General features: G+C 42.3%; 1 protein-coding gene across 2 annotated transcripts in view; it reads right to left on the reverse strand.

Annotated features, from left to right (window-relative positions):
- The window catches only part of CAMSAP2 (calmodulin regulated spectrin associated protein family member 2), a 118,433-nt gene that overhangs the window by 35,914 nt on the left and 56,687 nt on the right, over positions 1-25,832 (reverse strand). Inside the window, exons 3-7 of one of the 2 annotated variants that reach the window (XM_066597167.1) lie at positions 20,425-20,586; positions 15,505-15,588; positions 13,611-13,643; positions 8,015-8,156; positions 1,243-1,382 (exon numbers count right to left, since the gene is read on the reverse strand). In XM_066597167.1, the coding sequence (XP_066453264.1) occupies positions 1,243-1,382; positions 8,015-8,156; positions 13,611-13,643; positions 15,505-15,588; positions 20,425-20,586 (561 nt within the window). The remainder of the gene's footprint in view (positions 1-1,242; positions 1,383-8,014; positions 8,157-13,610; positions 13,644-15,504; positions 15,589-20,424; positions 20,587-25,832) is intronic. The other variant, XM_066597168.1, reaches the window with a different exon arrangement.

The following is a 25,832-nucleotide window of genomic DNA, read 5'->3' on the forward strand; positions in this document are numbered from 1 at the left end:
AAAGACAAAAAAGATGTAGAGAATAAAAGAAGGGGTCCGCTAAATGCAATAAATTAAAAGGTTAAAAATATCACAAATGTAGTCGACTAGGCGCTATCCCCTTTATTAGGTCTAAATAGAGAAAGTTTGTTAAAGGGGTTTTTCCAGGGAAATACTATTGATGACCTATCCTCAGGATAGGTCATCAATATTAAATCGCCTGAGGTCTGCCGCTCGAGACCCCGGCTGATCGACTGATCAGACACCAACTGTCAGCGTAGCTACACACAGGGGGCGGAGCAGAAGCTACTGCTGCACCCGTATAAGGGTCGTCATTTGTAACTCTAGGTCCCATTTATTGTAATAAGAGCTGTGCTTACAGTTACAAGTGCCAGCCACTACACAGGGGTCGGAGAAGTAGCTTCTGCTCCATTCCCCTCTGTGTAGCGGCTCTGACAGCAGGCGCTTGATCAGCTGATCAACTACTGATGATCTATCCAGAGGATGGGTCATCGATAGTATTTCCCAGAATTCATAGAGTTTAACCAGAAGATGTTATGAGACTGGCACATCAAACAACGACCAGGTACATGGCACTAGTGAGGACCGACTTGTATTCCCAGTGTGTATATGGCAGTGTGCGAGGCAATGTCCACGGGCAAATTTGATTTGTGGAATCCGCGCGGGCCATCCCCAAATCAATCTGTCCATAGAGTAGCATGGGTGTTCACAAATGGATTAAAGCATGTCTTTTGGGGGGTTTTTTGCGGACCTTTTGGTCCGGAAAAACAAAATCACAGCATGCTCCATTTTTGTGAGGTTCACGCACGAACGGCTTGAAGTCAATGGAAGACATGCGATCTGCGGCACACCCACAGCTGACACTGCAGACGTGACGCAGATCACGCGGGAAAGCAGGAGATTAAAAAAAAAAAGACAACTGTACTGCGCATGTCCGATGGCGAACCGTGAGGACTATGCGCAGTACAGCAAACCCGGAAGTGGAGAGATCCGCGTGGACACAGCTGCTGGGGAAATACAGGTAAGCATGGGTCATTGGCTGTGGGCAGGGCTGGATTCCCGCATGGAAACCGAACCGCCAGTGGACATGAGGCCTATGGGTGCTAAAGGAGGCGACAGCTTACTTTTAAGCACGGTCCTAAACCATATACAACCCTCCTGTATAATTCATAAATATATATATTTTTTAAAGCCTCCTATAGAAAAGTCTTTACAGTTTCCATTAAATAAGCTGGTACAGACCTTTATAGCAGAGGATGCATACAGCATATCTTCCAAGCTAAAATGACAGCATCCATTCAGATACTCTTGGCAGAACTCCTGAATTAACTGAAGGTTATACAGGCTGTCAGCCAGCGACATAGACTCTTTGAAGCAGATATCTACAAAAAAAAAACCAAACATACATTTCTACAGAACATAATGATAAGTGGTCACAAATCCTTCCAATAAACTCACGTAAACTGAATTTGTAGCTTTTTCATTGCTAGAAGAGGACACACAGAAATACCCAAAATTCAAGCATAAACAAAATACTAACAACGACCTGTCCGTCCGTTTGTGAGTGACATACATGCTCCACCCCTGACCACATGATGGTGACATCATCATCGGTCCTGTACGTACTGTTGTCCAGCTAGGTGTTCGTTACATTCCATAGCAACTAAAACCGCAGTGGGTTTGCAGTCTGCCCGTAAGCTGCACAAGGATGCAGGACCTGTGATGACGTCACCGTAATGTGAGAAGGATAACAAGAAAATGTGGCAGCATACATACGGTGCAAAATCAAGCATCAAATCTTTATTCCTCATGTTTAGAAGAACAGGCGATGTTTCAACCTCTCTGGGTCTCTATAAAGCGAAATGTCGCCTGTTCGTCTAAACATGGAGGAATAAAGATTTGATACTTAATTTTGCACCGTGTGTACACTGCCACATTTTCTTGTTATATTTATGGACTGCTAGTGGAATCAAGGTTCAGGTTCTTTGAGTGGTGCAGCATTGGAACCACCTCACCCTATTGGGTTAGTTCCTTTATGCGCTGTTGGTATACGTAATTTTTACTAGTACGTCGTGTGATAAGGGGCGGAGCACGTAACTCCCTCACTGGCGATAAAGGACATTTGATGATGTCAGTCATGTGATCAGGGGTGGAGGACGCAAGTCATTCACTCGGGATGAGCGGCACCGTCATGCGATCAGGGGCGGAGCATGATGGTGATGTCATCACAGGTCCTTCATCTCCAGTGCTGTGCTGCTTCTGATGCCTGTTGTATGGGATGAACAATGTATGTAGCAGTGCTGTGTGTGTGACGTGCATATGGCAGTGCTGTGTGTGTGACGTGCACGTAGCACAGCTGTGTCACCAGAAACACTGCTACTATAATTTCCTAATAATTACTAGTACTGTATATAAGACAGAATGATAATAATCACTTGTATTCAATGTTTTTGTTATCAATCCTCTTTTCTGAGTCTCCATGTCCAAGTGTTATTGCTTCACCATTACTAAACCTAGACAGAGGGAACTGCATACATAGCAATCAGTCCCCCAAGAGTTCTCCATTATGGGCATTGCCTGAATCTTCCCCATCAACCCTGATTGGACATCAGCTATTTTAGGGCAGCCTGCACTATTGGGAACAGGCAGCCTCTCCCAATGGTGAACACTTTTTGGGAGAATTCAGACATTGTAGATCTGCAGTGCGGATTCTGCACTGCCAATCCACGGCACGTTACAGTACAATCCCTTACACAAATGGCGCAAAAACTCTGCGTGAAAAAATTGGCAGGCTGTGCTAATTATTTTTCAGACATCTGTGGTGAATCTACAGCCCAATCCACAGCAGAGTCCGGTTGTAAAACAGTCAGATTTTGCCCCAGAATTGAGACCTGCGGTGGAAAGCTTCTGTAATGGCTGGACTCAGCCTTAACAGTTTTGGATTTGCTTTAGTACCTTTAAAACCCCCAAAAAACACATAAAAAAATTGCAAGTGAAAAGCGGTTTGTGAACACGACCTCCACGCAAAAGTTCGCCCATGAGGAATCTAATTGCATATAGGATTACTGTACACAAGTATATTAGGTAATTGCTATATTTATAATTATCCAATGGTGAACTAAAGCTTTAAAGTCCTAAGTCACGAGGCGGCTTAACGGTTTGAAATAGTTACAGTGCGGGGACCGGATGAATAAAGCAGAACACCCCCGCATGTAATGGGAAGTGTAGATGTTGCCGTGTAATGCACACTTGGAGCAATGCAGACTTTTTACAGTACCGCCAATGTGAAAAATTAAACTGCAAAACCCAAAAATGAAAGTAAAAGTTTGTCAGTCTGCAGAAATCACAGGCGAAAAACTTCCTCTTGATCCCTTCCAGGGAAGGGGATGAGGGGGGGCTTGTAGCATTCCTGGTCGCCAACAGACTAGTGGGAGAGGCTGCTGCTGCTGCCAGTTGCCTTACCGCCAGAGACAAGTCTGATCTGAGGTGTGTAAGAAGGACAGGGAAACCCATGGTGTCCTGGGACACACATACAGGAATTCTTTGTATATTACTCACAGCTTTCATTGCAGTATGAGACCGGATCTGATCAGTTGCTCTTTTAGAACCACAGCTTTGTCTCCATACCCTTTAGGGCTCAGTCCGTAACACAGGCCAAAACATGGCATGCTATGCTTTTTTCATGCACGAATATATGCAAGTGACAGACGCAGGTCTGAATATCCCAATGAAAATCAATGGAGATTCAGCACTGTGTATTACACATGTATGTACATGCCCATGTGAATGAGCAGTTACAGTGTGGAAATCTTGTAGGAAGCAGTGACTGATCCATTTGCCTTCGGGTTGTTCACACATGTCTTTTTCAGAAAAAAATGAAGCAAAAGGAAAAAAATTGCATTGAAGAGAATGGAACTTCTTGCAACTATCACGTTATATTGGTTGACCTTGGATACTGAAAACCCTGTACCCTGAACATCTCTCCTCTGCGTGTGGCCACTGAACAGCGTGCAAACATATATGAAGTCGCTTTCAAATAGGCAATAACAAAGTAAATTACAGAATTACAACTGTAAAGACCTCACATCCAGACCGTGAAAAGAGCAGAGCAAAGTGGGTGGCCACTAACCGAATAGTATTTAACAAAGAGAAATGCAAAGTCCTGCTTCTGGGCAAGAAAAATGAAGAAAGCACAAACAGAATGAGAGGAATTGAACTAAGCAGCAGCACATGTGAAAAAGATTTGGGTAAACTAATAGATCACAGACTGAACATGAGTCAACAATGTGATGCAGTAGCAAAAAGGGCAAACACAATTCTGGGACATATCAAGAGAAGCATAGAGTCTAGATCACGTGAGGTAATCATCCCCCTCTACTCTTCCTTGGTTTGACCTCATCTTGAATACTGTGTACAATTCTGGGAACCCCACTTTAAAAAAGACAGACAAACTGGAGCAAGTTTAGAGAAGAGATACCAAGATGGTGAACAACCTGCAAATCTTGTCCTACGGTTAAAGGATCTGGGAATGTTTAGCTTGCAAAGAAGGCGGCTGAGAGGAGACTTAATAGCTGTCTACAAAATATCTGGAGGGCTGTCACAGTGCAGAGGGATCAGCCCTATTCTCATCTGCACAAGGAAAGACTAGAAGCGATGGGATGAAATTGAAAGGGAGGAGACACAAATTAGATATTATAAAAAACTTTCTGACAGTGAGGGTGATCAATGAGTGGAACAGGTTACCACGGGAGGTGGCGAATTCTCCTTCAATGGAAGTGTTCAAACAAAGGCTGGACAAATATCTGTCTGGGATGATTTAGTACTCCTGCACTGAGCAGGGGGTTGGACCAGATGACCCTGGAGGTCCCTTCCAACTCTACCAGTCTATGATTCTACTGCTTGGGGGTCTGTAAAATACATGCTTGTTAAAAGAGCGCATGACATGTACTTTATGCCGACCTCACTGTGTGTAGCATAAAGTAGTGACAGATATACTGATTCCAGCGGCCTGTCACTTATGGGACAATGTCGTGTGGCTTAAGAGTATTTAGTGAGTCAAACAGCAGCTTCCAAGATGAGAAGTACGACAGATTCATAAGGTGCCGCCACCCAACTGCCTTGACTGACACTTTTCTTTGTGGCGAGTGTCAATCATGGCAGGTGGATGAGGCCAGCAGAGCCTCATAGACCCATCTTATGCCAGGAGCTGCCACTTGACTAGGCAAGTGCTCCGAAACTACGCAACATTGCCCTATAAAGCGACAGACTGCTGAAATCAGTGCGTTTGTCACTACTTTATGCTGCCCTCAGTGAGGAGATCATTAAAGTACATGACAGGTTCCAGTGAAGTCATGCGTACACTGAAGTATTTATTTCATCAGCTTCCTTATAGGCTTCTTTCTTTCTTACTATAAGATGCACATATTAGAAAGAGATCTCGCTAACAAGTCTGTGTGCCTCATAGTTTGATGTCGGAAGCCTTGTGGGGTCAGATGACCTTTTCCCGCTTCCTTACGGATCGTGCAAAGTGCTCATAAAGCTAAACAAGAAGAACTCAAAACAGGACACATAAGTGGAGCCCGAGGAGGTACACAAGTAATCCACAAGTATTAATCCCTTCTATCCTAGATTACCAAGAGGGGCATGAACTCTTCCACTATACTAGATCACCAAGTATGCAACTATTAACCCGTCTGTTACCCTAGACCACCAGTAATGGTGGCATTAAGCTCAACACTACCTTAGAGCCCCGAAGAAGTCTAAATTTGTTTGCAATTCCTTTTTTTTTCTTAATTTTTTTGTTTTTTTAAACTCAAGCTGTTTAATTGTCCAAGTAATCAAGTATTAAAGGGCCACTCTGTCAAAAACACATTTTTCCATCCCTGCCCCCCCTCATTTAATTGGCTGTCATACTTTGGAAGCCTCCTCTGAATACTGCAGACACTTCCATGCAGGTGCGGCCTCCTGTCTGATGCTTATCAGACACCATTTTAATAGGCAGAAGACTCAGAAGGAAAGCAAAAAGGGGAGGAAAGACAAAAAGGTGCTTTCTGGTGAAGTATGATAGGATCAATAGATGGCAGGAAAGAGGATGTAAATGACTGTTCTGTATATCCTGGTGTGGCTGCGCTATAAATGAGTACAACAACATGGAAACATTTAAATAAAACCAGCTATCTTGCCTTCAATGCTTGGGAAAAGTAAGCCCAGAGCCAGGGTCACCAAAAGACTCCTTCCCAATACTCTAAACCAGGGTCAGAATTCAAACAAGCAGCAAAACGGATTACCACAGGTGCTTATTAGAGATGAGCGAGTATACTCGCTAAGGCTCATTACTCGAGCGAGTAGTGCCTTAGCCGAGTATCTCCCCGCTCGTCTCTAAAGATGCGGGGAGCGGCGGGGGAGAGCGGGGAGGAACGGAGGGGAGATCTCTCTCTCCCTCTCACTCCCCCCTGCTCCCTGCCACAACTCACCTGTCACCAGCGCCGGCCCCCGAATCTTTAGAGACGAGTGGGGAGATACTCGGCTAAGGAACTACTCGCTCGAGTAATGTGCCTTAGCGAGTATACTCTCTTATCTCTAGTGGTTATTCCAAAGTGGAGTCCACAAATATATTGTCAAACTGGTATAAAAGAATTAATGTATTTAAACAAAACAAAAAAAACAAAGCTACGAGTTTCAACTCTGGAATGAAGTCTCCCTCAGGCATGACTAAAATATGCAAGTCACAAAACGTATAACCTAACATTAACATGGAAACCTGATGATTCATCAGCACAGCACTAGCTAGAGTGCTCTACCATTTCTGCCTACTGAGGTAACAGATTAATTATAATCATCTTCTATATTCACCTAAATAAGCTACAGACATAAGTATACAGTCAAGATGATGAGTTGTGATCTCCTCTATTATAACTGTGTAACAGTAGCTGTGTAATCATCATCAGTAACTGGGACATGTTTGTGCCCCCCTCTAGGCAGTTTCTGTGGTAGGTTCCATATAATAGCAAAACAGACTGAGAAACTGACTAGTTTCAGACAACATAACCCCAAGTAAATCTGAGCTGGTCAGAACTAAGATCACATGACCATTTAAGGAAAGAGAGGCCAGTAGTTTCACATAGAAAGGAATACCTAACCAAGGTGACAGTAGCTCACTTATGTATACTTGGGATACCTATATAATGAATGGGGAAAAAAATCACCGAAGTGGCCCTTTAATAGGGAATGACATGGACAAGTTCTGAGACCTATGCTCATGCTGTACTCAATTTGCCCACAACCTATACAGTTTGTCTCCACTAGGCAAGCATTACATAATCAGACTGTCCTGCTGAAAAATTAGCACATGCTATATAAATGGAGTAGCAAATCTATAGTTTCTCACTTTCAGGAACTAAAAAAACTACTGTCAATTTGCCAATTATCTCACACTATGAATGAATGACGCATGTACAGAACATGACGTTCCTCTCCCACACAGTCATCAAAAAGAAAGGGTCTTGCTGTGATGAACAATGTTCTAATGTCATAGTCTGTTCTCAGGCTCCAAGGCACTGTGCAAAAATAGGCCGATAAATAGTAGATTGGAAAAGTCTCACATCCAATTCTAACAATGCAGCAGGCTGAGAAATATATAAAAGCCAATGAATTCGGAGCTCTGAGTCAAAAAAGGCAGACTGTGCCGAGTTATTCCCATTCGCAGCATGCTGATTGACAGCTACTCTCCATGCTTAGGTATAGGGAGAGCTGTCCATCAACATGCAGCGGGCGGCGATAATCTGGCACGGCTCGTCTCTTTACTCAGACCTCTGTTCTGAGACAAGCTTTAAAGTCTGTTTTTTTTTTCTGAAATGTCGCAACGTTTCAGAACGCCACATACACGGGGCAATAGACATACCTGTCCCGGGTTCATGCTACCTGAGGTTCAGCCAGCATGAACCTGGTTACAGGTTCCATTTAATAACATTCTAAACAAATTTCAAAAATCTATACATCACTGTACAAAACCTACCTTCCAATCTTATCACTTCTGGGCAGTAAAAGTGGATGAGGGCAGCGATGGCACATCCATCAGTGCCATCCTTCAAGATGTTCTCCATAAGCGGTATACATGGCAGCTGCTTGTACAAATTCTGATCCTTTCTGTATCTGGCCTGTAAAGGGACAGAATTGGAGACAGTCAGCGAAGCTGCACCATATTCAACCGGAGATGGAGTGGAAGTGAATGAAGCCTGTACTGTGATGATCTAGCTCCATGTGACAGCATTATATGGATCAGAGCTTCTTAAGAGACAAGACTGGCACAACAAGAACTCTGTCCTCATATAACACCATGAACAACCAGAGGACACCAGCCAGGCTGTAAATAACCTTTGTATAAAAAAAAAATGCATGCATAAAACCAAACGACATTTTTCAGGGAAAAAATAAACACAGATTACGGCCAATTTCTATTAACCCCTTAAGGACCAAGCGCAGTAACTATATGGTGCCTGGTCCTGGGCTTTAATCCTTGCTGATAGCAGATATAAAGCGCGGGATTAAAGCCTCTGCTCCTGTAATCAAGCGGGAACAGGTTGGGTTCTCAGCTGTCAGACACAGCAGAGGACCCAAAGGAGAAGGGAGAAGCATTTAACTGCTTCTGCCTTCTCCTTACCAAGCTGAATAGCACTTAATGAGCGCTGCGTACTAAAAAGAGTGAAAATGGAAGTATTACTTCCACTATGCGACCCAGCGATTACGTGACCGCCGAGTGCCCCTGTAATAGAAGAGCTGCAGAGTTCTAGTTGACCCTGATCAGCTGTGCCAGTGACTGTCTCTACAGGGTGAGGTCTTCCCCTCTAACTACGCCTCCTATGGATACTACAGGTGAAAAGTGTCAAAGAAAAAGACCATGTGAATGACCCCCAGAGGTTTTATATGAGGTCATGAAGGTTATAGATCGAAAAAAAACTACAAAAAAAATGTACACAATAAAAAATATATACATAAAAAAAGAAAATAACCCACCACTGACGCCAACCTAAACCATCCCTGTATGCGCCCTGTAATTTAGAACTATACAAATTATATAACAAATGTCCTAAACAAGATAAGGAACCCATTCCCACACTTTATTTTAGTATATATACACAAATTTTAAAAATAAATGAAATTTTTTTTTTAGCTTTTTACCTCCAATAAAAATAAAAGTCCAGAAAAACAGGTCAGTGAAAAAAAAAAAAGATATTAAAAAATAACCCTATATGTCACAAAAAAACAACAAAAAAACGCAGCAAAGTTTATTTTGGTAGCTGGAGAAAAAATAAATAAAAAAGGGCAGTTAAACCACCACATGGGCAAGATCCCTAAAAAGGGTCTGGTCCTTTAGGACCAAAACATCCCGGTCCTTAAGGGGTTAAATACAGGGTGGACCATGGAAAAGCAAGCGGCACCACACTTATGAAAAAAAAACAAAATCTGACTTAGTTGCCCATAGCAACCAATCACAGAGCAGATTTCATTTTACCTCAGCAGTATAAGAAATAAAGCTAAGCTGTGGTTGGTTGCTATGGGCAACAAAGACAGATCTTCTTTTACACAGCTTTCCTCAGAGTGTGGTGCCGGCCTAGTTTTATGTGGCCACCCTGTATATTCACCAAATGTCTGTTACATATCGCCCGCACCATGATGTATATATCTCTGTAACATGGAAGCCCATAGGATAGGTTCGATACTGTATGGTTGCATTCATCGTACGTTTACATTCAGCGAACGCTTTGAGAGGTTCTCTAGGCAAATACGGCAAAACCATGAAGTCAACAAAGGCTAGCCTGTCTAAAAACTGTTTTTCTATATAAAACCTTCCCTACTTCTGAATGTCCCTCTTCTAGTCTGCAGTCACATCCATATCAGCCATACTGGAGGTCCAGTCATCCAGTCACTCCTCGCTCGGCACGTGTCCCGGTCCGCACATCTCCAGTACATTACTCCCTGGTCCGGGATCTGCGCCTCTGGTGTTGGGATCTACGTGACCAATACCCAGGTCCTTCTAGCCAATTCTATTTCGACTGCCCACAATATCTCACAACTGTAAGGAGGTACCCCGTCTTTAGTAAACTAGAAGTTAGCCATCTCTTATTAACCCCCTTTCTTTCACATACAGGGATGCTGATAAACTGCTGTATTGTTGCGGCAGCCATTTTTACGAGAACAGAAAGTTCAGCCATAATAATTCTCACTTTTGAATGAGTTTCTTGACATTTTACCGAGAAGCTAATTTTATTTATTTTTTTTTCCCCGTTACAAAGGTTAATTGTATTGAATATGCTGTTTGTATATTAAATATTACCCACATAGTTGCAAAAAAAAACAAAAAAACAAAAAACAAAAAACTTTCAGTGTCCTCCAGAAAATAAACTGTATTCTTCATACTGACAAGAGAAGGACTGGTCATGTTAGAGTGGTTTCGTGTAGTCACAAATATCTCAATAGTTTCTCCCCCTCTCTGTAATCCTTCACTGGTGATGTGAATACCTGGGTCCGCTTCTTATGCATCTGAATAGCCGCTATGCAGCTGAAGCCCTTCTCTGATGTCGTCAGGCAGTTTTGTGAGCAACTGTGCTATACAAATAAAGTCCATCTGTAAAAGGATGTCTTCTGAGAAGCTAATTTAACACCTTAGAGGCCCTTTTACAGAATTCGTTAAAACGATGGCTTTTGACGAATCGTTGTGTGTAAATGCTACCATCATGTACTTTTCGTTTGAACGATGGATTTTTAGTTCAGCATAAAAAAACATCGTTCAGACCGCACACTGGGAGCAGGAGATAACATTGTATTCTCTGTGAAGCCCGTGCCTGCAGGCTGTTATCTATATGGAAGCTAGAAATTAAATTGTTTTCTCTTAGCAGCCCATAGCTGAATAATAGAGCTAATTGCAGAGCTCAGACCTCCTGCTGAGTTCCACAACAGCTCCAGGAGGCTCATTTGCACGCAAATGAAACTGATAAAGTACTAATGGGCATTAGTGTCCATTAGTACTTTATGCAAAATGATTGCTCAAAACTGCCATTCTCCTTATCTTTTGAACTACTTTTGAGCGTCCATCTTTCCGTGTGAATGGGGCTTTCGTATATGTCCATACAGGCTGGAAATTCAGCAAAATGTCCGTTGAGGAAAATCCTGCAGCATATCTGCATAAAATTTACATAAGCAAATTCAGACTGTGTTTTATGCAGAAATGATGCAGAATTTTCCTGGCAGATTTTCTGGCACAAGTTGTACTGGCAACATCTAGTCAATGCCAAGTCACTGGTCAGGTACATCACTTATCCTGGGGCTCGGTGCTCACTGGAGACTGCTGATAACCACTGTGGGATGTCACTATTACTACTGGGGGCCCCTGTGGGATGTCACCATTACCACTGGGGCCGCTCTCTCTTACACGTGGCGGAAATACTGCAGAATGTCCTCAGTGGAAATGTCAGCAGCAAATTCCACAGCATTTCTGCATCCAAAAGCAGTCTAAATCTGCACCCGGTCTATTTTGAAACAGCCTTGTTCTTTTAAGAACGATGGAGGTAAAAATCATACGCTGTGATAAGCCCCGCCCCCGACAGGTTGGCACTTTGCGATAAATAAGTGGGTTTTGGGTTGCAGTTTGGGCACTTGGTCTCTAAAAGGTTCGCCATCACTGACCTAGGGTGTGGATTTTGCTGCGTTTTATGCAGAAATGCTGTGGAATTTGCGGCAGCGGACATGTATCGCTTAACGTACAGAAAAAAAAATTCAGTTTAAAATGTGAACTGAAATAGAAAAAAAGATGCAATTCTGCCAGATTTAGAGAAGGGGGTTGTATGGTTTTCACAGCATACACACTGCAGCAAAATGGACTTGCCAAGTTTATTTTATTGGTCGGTACAATTGTAATGGTACTAAATTTAGTTAGTTTTTTTCCATACTACTTTTAAAAAATAAAATCTTTTAAAAAATTCCACTACCATCTTCTGCCATAACATTTTTCTCTTCAGGTTCATGGTGCTGTGTGAGGGCTTGTTATTTTGTGGTTTCTATTGGTACCATTTTGGAGTACACACGGTTTTTGATAACTTTTTATTCAATGTTTTTCTTGGAAACAGGGTGACTTAAAGAGCAAATTATCCGACGCTCTTCACCGTTCAGGATAAATAATGTTATTTTGATAGAGCGGACTTTTATGAATGTGGCAATAACAAATATGTTTTTTTAATTATAAATTAAATAGTTGGTTTTTTTTTTTAATTATAAATTTGGGGAAAAGGAGGTAATTTCAACTTCTTGTATTGTTTATTTATTTGTTACAATAATGAAAAAAATTTCCACTTAATTTTTGTTTTCAGTTCCCTAAGAAAACTTAAACTTGTCATAGTTGATTGTTTATACACTAATGCAATACCATAGTAATGCAATCCCGTAGTACTGCATTACACTGTAGTCGTCAGTGGCTTGTCTCGCTAGGCAATTATTCATGGCAGCCATGGAGGTCTTCCATACAAACCAGGCTACTAGAGGGTATATTGTGTGTGTATACCTTGTAGGGTTGAGGAGTTAAACATGAAACCAAAACAGTAGCATTTCTTAATTTTGACACTTTCAACAGAAAGCTAAATTCTTCAAAAGGATTCATGCTTGACTTGGAAGTATGAGAAATCTATAGCACAGATAACACTGCTGACCTGGTGATCTCTTAACACTAATTCAGGGAGCATAAAACCTTCACATTTATGTTTGCATTTCTGTTCTAGTATTTCTTTAAGTGCAAATTAATCCCACCATGTCTGTGCCTTGTCATAAGTATGTGTGTAATATATATATATATATATATATATATATATATATATATATATATATATATATATATATATATAAATAAAAATAATACACACATGCCTCTTCGGATCCATTTCATTATGCCTTGTTGAAGGACCCTGTGAGGTTGGAAAGCTCGCTATAACATCATGTATTTTTGTTAGCCATTAAAAGGTATCATATCTACAAGATTATTTGGTTATTTTAATGAGCAATCACACTTAATTTTGTAAAAATGACTGTTGCAACAAAACAGGAATTTCCTGGACTTTTTTTTTTTAGCAAAACAATTACGATGCTTTGGCTACCATCCTAAAGCGTATTTACACACATTCAATAGCTGCCAACCAAGCGCTCACCCATCTGACAGCCATTCCTTCCGACTCCCCAATATACATGAACACTCTGACAGCAACTTATATCCAGGGACATCAAAAGGATTGGGTGTTGAAATTCAACATGCACGATCCTTCTTTGCCCTACATCATCTGTCAGGGGGAAGCAAGGAGGTCGCCATACACATAGTAAAGTTTTCCAATGCTGTCAAAATCAGTGGGTTTGATGACTTTTCACTCATGTCTATATGGGGCCTTTACTTCTGCTTTAGTAATAACTGAATGAAGCATGAGATGTGGCAATGCTAAATAAATGTCTTTATGTGTCTGACTCCTGATGACTCTGGAGTAATACAAGAAGGGGAGGTAAGAATAGCGTGCATGATATGGAGGACAAGCCACTATGAAGAACACACCACAGATCATAAGCTGAGCGGCACTTACAGGGACCAGTTTCCAAAACCATTTGGAAGAAGACTTCATTGTAAACAACAGGAATTACAGAGAAAGCAAAGGAAGAAAAAAGCAAAACAGAAAGAATGAATCATAATTAGCTTCATGGAGCAGCCATAGCCTTACAAAGTAAATACTGGTGGTTTAGCAATAACGGCGTATGCAAATTGTGCCAAAATAAAATGGCGACATGTTTTAGCAAAGTATAGTTAAACTGATCAATCTGTAATTAAAACATCAAATGCCAGGTGCTATTAGTAGTAGCAGCAAGACCTTTCTGCACCTCAGATCTTGTTAGGATTCCCTGATGAACCTAAGAGCACCTAGAAACTTTTAAAACTTCCTTGATGTATTAAATTTCATGATTTTTTTAAATCCAGTATAGGCTGTTTATTTGATCATTGATTTTTGCCTTTGTCTTTATGCATTGCTTATGATATCTGGGTGGCCTAACAGCGTACATAAGTATAATCGGACTGTATTTAGTATTTCTTTTGTCTCCTATCCTTTCACTTGATCTCTACTCTTGCCCGGCATAGGGACTTCTAGGCACCTACAGGCATAGGTCGGAGGTCAGGATCGCCTTTGTCAGGGCGAGTGCCCCACTTAGGTAGTGGTATAGTAGGGACACACTAGTTTGTATTTTTTTCTTTTTCTTCATGCTTAAGTTTTACGTATACAATATGGACAGAAGTTGTTTCGCCAAGGCCTTCTAAAGCCCTGAAGACCCATCAGCAGGTATAGACTATCTCACAACAGCCATAACAGAGAGCTGTAATCTGATGTGCCAGTCGGGAGACTCCAATTCCCCATATCACTCCAAACGTGGGGTTTCACTGGAAGACCTCCTCTATCAACTGCAAATGCTCTCATTTGAAGAAGTGATGCAATGTGCTGGTGTTCAGGGGTATTCCCTGCAAAGTTAATGTTATAAACAGGCTCCAAGAAATTAAGGCACTTCAGCACAATCGTACTATTTTAATTACTGCACTTTGTATGAAGGTGCGCTATTTAGAGTTTAAGCTATTTTTTATGTATCAAAGCCAAAAATGATCACCGAATATCAAGAAAAGAAAAAAAAAAAAAAGAGAATGAAACCAGCAGGTACTTTGCAGAAGCAATTCTTGGTGAGGATCTGGTTAATGCTACCCACCAATTAGGGCGTTCAGGTAGTCCATCAACAGCCAGTTGTTATTTTTGGGCATATTGGTAGGCATTTCACTGGAGCAATGGCTATGTATGCTTAACCATGGTTTCATTTATGAGGTCTTGTACTCAGACTAGCCAAGAGCCAATAAAGACCAAGTGTTAGGACTCATTCCTATTAGGCCTCCAGCAACGATAAATTTACCGTACTGACTGAGCATTCAGAGGACAGCCTTCTTCTTATGCACTATGCTTACAGGGAATTTCTGGAACTTAAATATCCTCAGTAACCGACCTGTCCTGAAGTATGTGACATCACGTTCATCAGTGACATGGCCTGAAAGCAACTCAGTCCAATACAAATGAATGGCACGGAGCTGCAATACCAGGCACAGCCATTTTACAACGTACAGCGCTGTACCCGATATGGACCTGAGTGATAATGGCACTCAGCCAAGCACCACTGTCACACATCAGTTAGCCTCTTCATACATTTGGCGCTTCTCAGGCCATCTGTGGGTCTAAACAGAAATCTTCTACCCTTTCTGACAATCTCTACCCACTTTAAAACTGACATGAACTAGGGTTAATTTAAAAGTACACATTTTTGGTGCAGGTCTTCCTTAAACCAAAAATTGCAGAAATATAATGCTAGTTCTCCCTTCATAATCTCCCCTAAGTACAGCTGTGTTGTGCCTTTGTTGCAGTAACTACCACCCATGCCACCCTACGGACCTACCTTTTGTGTAGTGCTCGGGTCCATGTTCTGCTGTTCTTTCAACCGCTGCTCTTGCTCAAGAATTCCTTTTAAGTGTCCATTTACCTGAAACGTACAGAAAGAAATGTTAAAGGCTATGAAAACCTTTGTGCATGAAAAGTCAATACACAACTGAAATCTCTTTTAGCGATTTAACCCACTAGCAATTTTTTTTTTTTTTTTTTTTAAACGCTGCGATATCGCTGCATTTTTCTCAATGGAACTTTTTAATGTTAAAATCGCACCGCACACAAAATCGCAAAAGAAGAAACTTGCGATTTTTGTGCGATACGATTTTAACATTAGAAAGTCCCATTGAAAAAAACTCAGCAATTTCGCAGCATTAAAAAAAATAAATTGCTAGTGGGTAGAAGCCCTAACACTGAACGATTATTGTTTAGATTCTTACTAGATTGAAGGAATCTGAACGATATTCATTCAGTATAAATGCTGCCAGCGACTCAACGACGGACGAGAATTCTTTAATCGTTCAGCTTCTGCAGACATGAAAATCAGACGATCAGCCTATGAACAACTGCCTGCTTACTGTCAATGCAGGCGGGCAGCAGAAGAGTGCCGGGCGCTGAATTGTTCCTTGTAAAAGGACCTTTATTAAGTCCGTGCAGAAGAAAATAATGCACTTATCTATTTTTTTCATTGACTTTTCCATTACATACATTTAGGAAGCCTCATACTTTGTTTGCAGGCTTTCCTGCTTCTGGCTCAGGGCCTTTCCTGCACTGATCAGCTGGTCACTCATGACTGCACATCAGCCTAGCTCCCCCCATCATCTCCTCTTTTATAGGCTGTGCAGCACAACCACACCCACGCAATACTACACAGCTATCTCTCATCTTCTCTCTGAGTAGCTGCTGGTCATTCTCCCTCACTGCAGCTAAGAGCAGAAGATTCACCTGGAGTGATGTATAGCACTCTGTAATAGTGGCGTTCTCTGCTCTCTCTCTCTCCTCCCGATCTTTTCCAATCATTGTTGCAAGTGTCAGGCTGGATTCAGACGAACGTATATAGGCTCAGTTTTCATGCCCAGCCGATATACGTCGTCTCTCTCTGCAGGGGGGGGGAGCCTGGAAGAGCCAGGAGCAGCGCTCTGAGCTCCCGCCCCCTCTCTGCCTCCTCTCCCACCCTCTGCACTATTTGCAATGGGGAGAGGCGGGACAGGGGCGGGGCTAATGCTCAAAAATTAGTCCCGCCTCCTTACATTGCAAATAGTGCAGAGGAGCGGAGAGGGGGTGGAGAGGAGGCAGAGAGGGGGCGGGAGCTCAGTTCCTGCTCCTGGCTCTTCTATCCTCCCCCACTGCAGATGAGGACACCGTATATCGGCTCTGCGTAAAAACCGAGCCGATATACGGTCATCTGAATCCACCCTCAGACTGTAAGAATTACACCTGTTTGACAAGGATAATGATAACACCCAGTTGTCAATTTATTCATAAATTTCTAGGAGGAACAACAGAGGAACGGCACAACATAGTGTTATAAGAAGAGATGCTCCAGAATTGTTATTTTATGGGAAATGCAAATATTCAGGAAGACAAACATGTTCAGAGAAGCGATAGGTCCTCTTAAAAGGAGCAGCGAGACCGGTCCACTACCAAAATATATTGTGTAATGGGTCTACCATTGGCAATTCTTCTTTAGTTTTTGTGCACATAGGCATATTTTGACTTCATGCAGGAACAATATATTTAAAGGCCATGTTTAACTATTTTCTCTTAAGCATATGTATTTGGGTTGACTGTCATTTTTACAATACGGTTTAATAAAGAATTCTGCACTGATTGTTTTCTGCAGCTCATGCATTTCACTGTATATAGACACTGCAGTCTAACCCGAAATTGGAGATCTGAAGTCAAAGAAGCTGGACTGCTGCCTTAAAGCCCTTTTACAAGGAATGATTATTGTTCAAATAATCGCTGAATTGTGCAAAAATGAATGATAATCGTTCAGTGTAAGCATGGCCAACTATTTAACTATGAATGACAGTTTGTTTATTTATCCTTAATTTTCTACAGGCATAAAAACATTCATCGTTTGCCAGTTATTGCGTGTAAAAAGCGATCAGTCAGCCATTCGAAACCATTCCCAGGAATGTCCAGACTCCCATTGGAAACCAATGATGGGCTGAATGAACTGAACAAAAACGCCATCTTCCTGAACAGGAATGCCCTCTTTTCTCCCTAAGGAGAGCACCTAGAGGGTGAGTGAGGAGACTTATAAGGCCATTCATGCTCCTCTGGGTAATATGCAAATAAGGGAGATGGAACAACACCTCTGCATAGGACTGATAACACTGGACAACAAAAATACACTTTGAAATGTTTTCCTTTCTTAGAATAGTTAAACTCCCCTATTTTTGGGTTGAGAAGCACGAACATGGCATTAGATTGTTTATTAGCTCTGGTTTTTAAGATATACGAATCTGAAATCAAAATACTAAAGATACGCTTTGAAGTTCTTTCTTTTCTCAAAATAACTAAAACTGACCTACTTTTGGGTCAAGGAAAATAAATGTGTGACATGTTTTGTTTAGTGGGCCCAACTCTGGTTCTATAGATACACTAATTTCAAATAAAAGGGCTTAATCACGGGGCGGATTCTCTTTGCTAGTCGCTTGTACTCCTTCTCTGGGGCGTCTCTTGTCACCGTCCAACGGTAGTCTGCTAGCAGAGAAGCTTCCATTTTCCCCGATACCTTTGCTCCATTTTCTAAATATCCTGATGGAATCGCTCTCCATCTTTGTTGGTCACGGCACCTCAGCTGTCAGGGAAGAAGTCCGGGTGAGAATGTAGGACATGGATTTTGAGTGACATGTTGCTACCTAATCGAATGTAATTTTCTAGAAGTTTATTCACAATTCTCAACATAGTTGTCAACTCTTCAATTTCCCAGGAAGCCATGCACAACATCTTTAAATGCCTAACCTTGTGGATCTAAATAAAGGTAAATGTGTAACTTAAATTGGCTCTATCTTAAGCCCCATTTAAGGCCCATTCAGACGCAATGATAATCGTTCAAAAGATATCGCTCAAGCGTCTTTTGAGCGATCATCGTTGTGTCATTTACAGCGCAAGATAATCGCTCAAGATGAGCGATCACCTTGCACTGCCAGTGGAGGATGCAGAAGACAAGTGGTGTGTCCCCGCTTGTCTTCTGCATCCAGCTGTTCCCCCGCTCCAGCGCCCGGCTGTTATACAGCCGAGCGCTGGGAGCGGAGGATGCAGAAAACAAGCGGGGTGTCCCCACTTGTCTTCTGCATCCAGATGTTTTCTGCACAGAGAGCCCAGCTGTTTTACAGCTGAGCGCTCCATGCCAGGTATGGAGAACAGAGCTGGACTGTTCTATTCTTCATACCGAGCCTGTTATCAGGGACGGGATACGGCTGAAACAACAGTATCAGCTGTATGCTGCTGTGAATCCCTGATAAGGCTCATCGTTGTCTTTCAGCACGCTGAAAGACAACGATGAGCGACGGCTTAACGAAATCTGCACAATGTCATTGCAGTTACACACAACGATTATGAGCTCAAAAGTTGTTCAAAAGACAGGGAGAATGACAGTTTGAGTGATAATTTTGCATAAGCTGCTAATGGGCACTAATGCCCATTAGTAGCTTATCAGCTTCATTTGCAAATCAAGCTCTCTTCCCTGTATGCAAAGAACAGCTAGCGGTCTGTTATCTGCATACAGCCCCTTTGTTCTGCTGCTGAATACAATATTATCAGTGCTCCCGTGGAGAATTACAGCATGATGGTAGCATTTACACACAACGATTATCACTGAAAAGACATTGTTTCAGCAATAATCGTCCCGTGTTAATGGGGCTTTAGACCTAACACTCAAAGTTTTCAATGTCATTTTCGTTTCTTCCATGAAACGATTAAGAAATACCTATTTTCAAGTCGTAAAGATTTTCACTGTTGAAGAGGGTGTACTCACTGGGATGATTGTCTCCTCTAAAAAGAACCTAAAAAGTTTCCATCTGCGGCCCTGAACTTTATCAGCAGCCAATGTATGACCACAACAAACCTTATCTTTGTTTTGGTCATAAATTGGGTGATCTAAATTGCAGAAGAGGAAAAACTGAGGGCCTTTTTACTTGGGCCTATAAATCATTCAGATGCCGGCATCCAATGGGAACCTGTACAATTATAATCGCCTAGTGCTCTCGTTCAGTGCAAATGCATGCATGACTGAACGAAGAACAAGAATTAATTTGCTTCCCGTTGATCGTTAAGATGCTCCATGCAGAAAAGTGAAAGAGTGATCAGCCCGTGTAAACAGGCAGTCATTCACTGGAATAGAGGCGGGCGGGCTGGAATAATCCCAGGCCCGATCCGTGTCCATTCACTAGTGACATCCTACCGCTGGGACAACCTGTTGGGCATCTGCGTCCGACAAGTCCTGCAGTGTAAAAGGGCCTTTTTTACATTAAACGAAAAATCGTCGCTTTAAAATGCAATCAGTTTACACGCGCAGATAATAAGTTAATCTTTATCCTCATTTGCTCATTCACTTGATCGTTGGTCTTCCAAAGGACAGTGCCGGTGAATGGGAACAATTGAATGATTGCTTTTTACACTAAACGACTTGCAAACGACTAAATGATGATTTTTATGTCGGCATAAAATGGACGAACCATAAGCAGGCGAATGATCGCTCTTCGTTCAATAGTTGGCCATGTTTACACTGATAGATTATCGCTCAGTTTCATACAATCCAACACTTTTGTGTTAAAGGGCCCTTAGTTGTCAGTCCAGCCTCACCGATGGATCTCCTATTGAGACTTAGACTGCAGTATTTGTATACAGTGATATAAAAAAGCTGCAGAAGAAAAACTGCGCAAAATCTTATGTTAGTCTATGTGCCCTCGATATCACCTACCTTGTTTATCCAGTACATGACGGCGTCTTCAATGTCATAAGGTAGTTCTGCGGTCTGGAAGAAGGGGGAGTATTTGTGGACGCATGCAATGACTTTTTCTATGCTGACCATCTCCACGGTGTATGCCATCATCAGAGTGTCGATCATTGCAAGATGAGCGCTCTGCATTAAAATAAAGATCATTATTAGAATAATTATAGAAAATCAGGAAAAATATAGTTGAGATACATAATGTACACCTGTGAATATGCCATAAAAGTCTGAGATTGGACTGGACGATCGCTTATGCGCCGTTCATTTGTGCAACTCTGGCTTCCATGTCTAAGAGAAGCCACAGCGATCTGCCGAATCCCTGGCACGAATGTCTCCTCGATGTAGAACGGCTTCATTGGGTTCTGCTGACAAGTCTGTTGTGTTGATGGGAAAAATGTTGCTGCATGCATCGCTATGGGAATCAGACGCAGAGATGTGAGTGCAGGCGTATAGCTCACACCAGCGTTCTGCCTCCATTCAGGGTTTCCATCTGTCTTTTCTGCTTTTGAAGCAGAGAGACGGAATTAAATAGTAGCGTTTTATCATCACTTCAATGGGGTTTTAAAAAAATGGAAAGCAAAAGTAAAGCGGTTTGCTTCTGTTCCGTTAATCTGTCTGCAGCGCAATTAGGTTCCCATTTTTAAACAGAACAAACAGAATGGAAAGCGTTTTTCTTTCCGTTTTTTTTTAAACCCCATTGAAATCAATAGTGGCACAAACCAGACAGATTTCACATCCGCTTTGGAACCTCCAATCGGATGTTCCGCTGATCCAGCACTTTTTCTTTCATCTAAAAGCTGAAACGGAAAGCTAAGCGGAACCGAACAGACCCCATTATAGTGAAAAACAAGGCAAAAACATCAAAAGCAAAAAATTGATGGAACAACGCACTAAATAAAAACTTCCTAGAAATTGTATGTAAGCCACGGTCTAGGGTCTTCGTGAGCAGTGGGACGCCGTAGTAAATGGAGTCTTCGCATAGCAGGCAAGGGGATTATAACCTAATCTTTATAATGCTGTTAGGGTTTTATTTACGTGTCAAAAGCAGCAAGTGCAACAATCTCCTTCTCACCTTGATCTAATCTGTCCTCACAGCGTCCGTGCCCTGCGGCATTGTTATAAAGACCCGTTTACACGCAACGATTATCGCTCAAAATTCGTTCAAACAATGGCATATGAGCAATAATTGTTGCCTGCAAAACGCTATAATCGTTCATTTTTCGGTTGCACGATGATTTTAAGGTGAGTTAAAAATCCATCATTCAGCCAGAAAGAGAAAACAGGGACTGCACGCGGTGTTCTGCACAGGAGTTAGAGATTACATTGTATTGAGCTGACAACCTGTGTGAGAACAATGCAGCTGTGTGCAAAGCTCAGACCACATGCTGTGCTCTGCCAACAGCTCCTGGAGGCCCTTCTACACGCAAATGAAGCTGATAAAGTGTTAATGGACATTAACACTTTATGCAAAACGATCGCTAATACTGTCAATCTTTCAATTGTTTGAAAGATTGTCTTTGCGTGTAACTGGGATTAATAGATGTATAGTGAAGCCCCTTTTACATGGCATGATTATCATGCAGATCGATCGTTGGATCGAGTGGTTGGCATGATAACAGTGCAGTGTAAATGCATGCAATGAAAAATCGCTAATCAGATCTTTCATGCAGACCATAAAACCTTTGGCGTTCTGCATCTGCGTATACTGGCAGTCATTCCCCTATAAACGACTCCCTGTTTACTGTGAATGGAGGCGGACGGCCAGAACGTTCTGCAGATCACTCTGCCCTCATTTACTGAGCGGTGATCGCTCCTGCTTGAAAGAATGGGAGCGATCATTACTGGGACGGGTATTGGGCGCTTCAGCACTCAGTCTTCCTGTGTAATACGGGCTTAAACTACAGCGCAACATCCACAAAAATCTGTATAAAAAACCCTTACTTTCTTATTAACCCAATCCTGGCCATATTTAAATAACAAAAATAGAAGGTTTTGTACATTTTGCTTTATGCAATACACCCCAGTACAGATGTGATTGGCTTATTGTAGAATGGCCATCAGCCATTATCAGCAGCTCTTAGGAAAAAGTAACTCCGATGCCAACAGAAGGACATTTATCCAAACAATCGAGTTGCTGCCATGGGACCCCACTGATCTGCTATATGGAGGAAAGTTGTCCAACAAGCAGAACGGTTGGACATTATCCTGATACTACCTGCCCAGAGCACGGACAAATGTACAGGCGGTACTGATGCCAAGCTAAGGGCTGCGAGCATCCCGGACTGGAGTAGAAGTGCTGGGAGTGACGAATATGGAACCAATTATACATATAAATATATGAAATGTTTTTTGTTCAAAACATATAAATGTGACCAAACAAACCAAAAAGTAATTGGAAAAGTAATCTACTATGGCCTTGTGAGTCCCACATAAGTAAATGCTATTCTAGCACAGGGACTAGATACTACCACTCGTCCATACTCCCAGCATCACATATGAGCAGATTTCTGCAGCCTGGTATACCTGCTGTCAGGTCTGCTGTGCACCATATCATTCACAAGTTACAGAACAAAGTCAGGGGGGTTTCATACCTACACAGGGGGTTCTGACTTCCTACTCCGTTCAGGGAGCAGGAAAGGGGAACCCCCACGGCCGACTGACTCTGTTTCAGGACGGAACTTAACGGCGCCAAACGGACCTAATTGACTATAATGGGGTCCATTCGATTTCTGTGGTGGGGGTGGGGGACTCCATGCAGCGATTTTTCTTCCGGTATTTTGAGTCGCATCTGCGGCTGAACCTGGAGGTTCCAATGCAGATGTAGAGCCATCGCTGCCACTTTCCCTTGCCATGACAAATCTCACTTGTGTAGGTAAAAGTAGTGCCGGTTCTTCATAAATGTGGTACTTGAAAAATCAAGTGCAGTGAAAAGAATTGCAGAATTTTAAGTTGTCTATTTATACATTACATTTCTAGTCAATTATGAAGGGATCTGCCAACAATCTGACATTTAACCCCTTCAGTGGCGGGTTTCCTACCACCCTGTCGTACCCACCAGGGCAGGTTTTTTAAATGGGACAATTATTTAATTTCAACTAATTTTCCAGTTGCGTTCCAAGAGCCATAACCTTTTTCATTTTTCCATTGACACAGCGATATGAGGGCTTGTTTTTTGCGAGACAAGTTGTATTTTTTGATGGCATCATTTTTGGGTATATATAATGTATTGCATAACTTTTGTAAAAAAAATTTGTAGGGAGATTAGGGAAAAAAAAGAAATTCTGCCATTTGTTTATTGGATGCACGTTCAGCGTGCAGAATAAAAAGTATGATAACATTATTCTCCGAGTCAGCACCATTCCGGAGATACCGAGTTTATACAGTTTTTTTATGTTTTGCTATTTTTGTACATTTAAAACATTTTTTTTTTCCTAAAGGTTTGCTTTTGTGTCGCCACATTCCAAGAGCCGTGTTATTTTTTTCCCCATTGCCAGCGCTCTAGATGGCCGTGTTTATTGCAGGATGAACTCTAGTCTTCATTTATCTAATTTTTTGGAACATGTAAACTTTTGATCGCTTTTTATTCAATTTTTTCTAGGAGCAAAATTACCAAAATCTATAATTAAAAAATCTAAACCATAAAAGAAAAATACATATTTGGTATCACTGCGTCTGTAAAAGTCCGCTCTATCAAAGTAGTGCATTATTTACCCCACACAGTGAACGTTGTCCCCAAAAAAATAAAGAACGCCAGAAATGCACTGGCGCCGAGTATCTCCCCGCTCGTCCCTAAAGATCCGGGGGCCGCCGCGGCTGACAGGCGAGTTGCGGCAGGGGAGCATGGGGGAGAAAGGGAGAGAGAGATCTCCCCTTCGTACCTCCCCGCTCCCCGCTGGCCCCCGAATCTTTAGGGACGAGCGGGAGATACTCGGCTAAGGCACATTACTCGAGCGAGTAGTGCCTTAGCGAGTATACTCGCTCATCTCTATTAACTATCTAGTCTCTTTTTGGTAATAAACTAACTACTTAAGAGACCCAATTAGATCCAATAAGATGTCCCTAAAATGTTGAGTTGTTGAGCAGACCAATGTGCTGGGTTCCTCCAGCTGCACGTGATCATGTGCGCTGGCACCAGCTGGCTTTCCTGGCAGCTGGAGTTCCGTTGCATTCCATATTCTGTATAATACACATGAAATGAGTCAACTCCCTTACCACTCCCTTCGTACTTTCTTTACAGAGCATTAGCCCTCTAAATAAAAGAAACAACAAGTACCTGTGAATACATGTCCCAGAGCCATCAGCTATGCACAATATTGTGAGGCCACCTAAACATGTCCCATAAGGGAAGTCTTTCTGGCTTATAATAGAAAACATTACAATTTATTAGTAGAGGAAATATAAATCGTATTATTTGTATAGCGCCAACTTATTCTGCAGTGCTTTGAAGTAATTTTATTTATTCCCCCCCACGGAGCTGGGTACTCCTTTTACCGACCTCGGAAGGATGGAAGACTGAGTCAACCATGAGCCGGCTACCTGAACTAAGCGGGGATTGAACTTTCAACCTTCAGGTCGTGAGTGAGAGCGTAGGACTGCATTTCTGCTGCCTTAGCACTCTGCCCCACACGGACCATAGAAATATTTACAAGCGATTGCTGTCTGCAATAACACATTCATTTAGGCAGCGCCGAGTCTTAGCTGACAGGCGCTCAAACACTGAGGTCTGTGATTGGCTGTAGCAGCCTGTAATGTCCCGTACACAGTAAACACAGTGTCATAGCCGAGGCTGAAGAGGACGTGCTGGAGCTGCAGGGACCTGGGAGAGGTGAACATATGATAAAAAAAACTCAGACAACCTCTTTAAACCTCTGACCATTCTGCTTTTAGGAGTCCAGTAGGCGGTCCTACTAAGCCACTGACATCCAGACTTTCCAGTAAAAAAGTGTACATAGATATTAATCACCGAGTAGGACCGCCCACCTGACCGCCAAGATGAGAATGAGCTGAAGTTTAACCCCTTGAGTGACACGCCCGGAAATTTTCCGGGACGAGCTCCACTGCTCATAGCGACATAGCCCGGAAGATTTCCGGGCTATGTATCACTATGGGAGCTGCAGAGCACAATGCCACAAGCTGTGACAGTGTGCTCTGCCTGCACAGTCCCACAGAGAATAAAGCAAGGGCTTTGAAAAACCAGCAGAAGATATTGCCGATATGCCGGCAATCTCCTGCTTTGTTTACAGGTTGCCATAGAGACCATCGGCTTGTCAGAAGCAAGCCGATGGTCCCTGTGGCAGGGAGAGCTTGGTGCTTGGCTGTCAGAGGACAGCTAGGTACCAGCTCTTACAGCAGAGATCAGAGAAAACCTCCAATCT

Source organism: Eleutherodactylus coqui, chromosome 3 (assembly GCF_035609145.1).
Source record: "Eleutherodactylus coqui strain aEleCoq1 chromosome 3, aEleCoq1.hap1, whole genome shotgun sequence".
In the NCBI taxonomy this organism is placed as follows: Eukaryota; Metazoa; Chordata; class Amphibia; order Anura; family Eleutherodactylidae; genus Eleutherodactylus; species Eleutherodactylus coqui.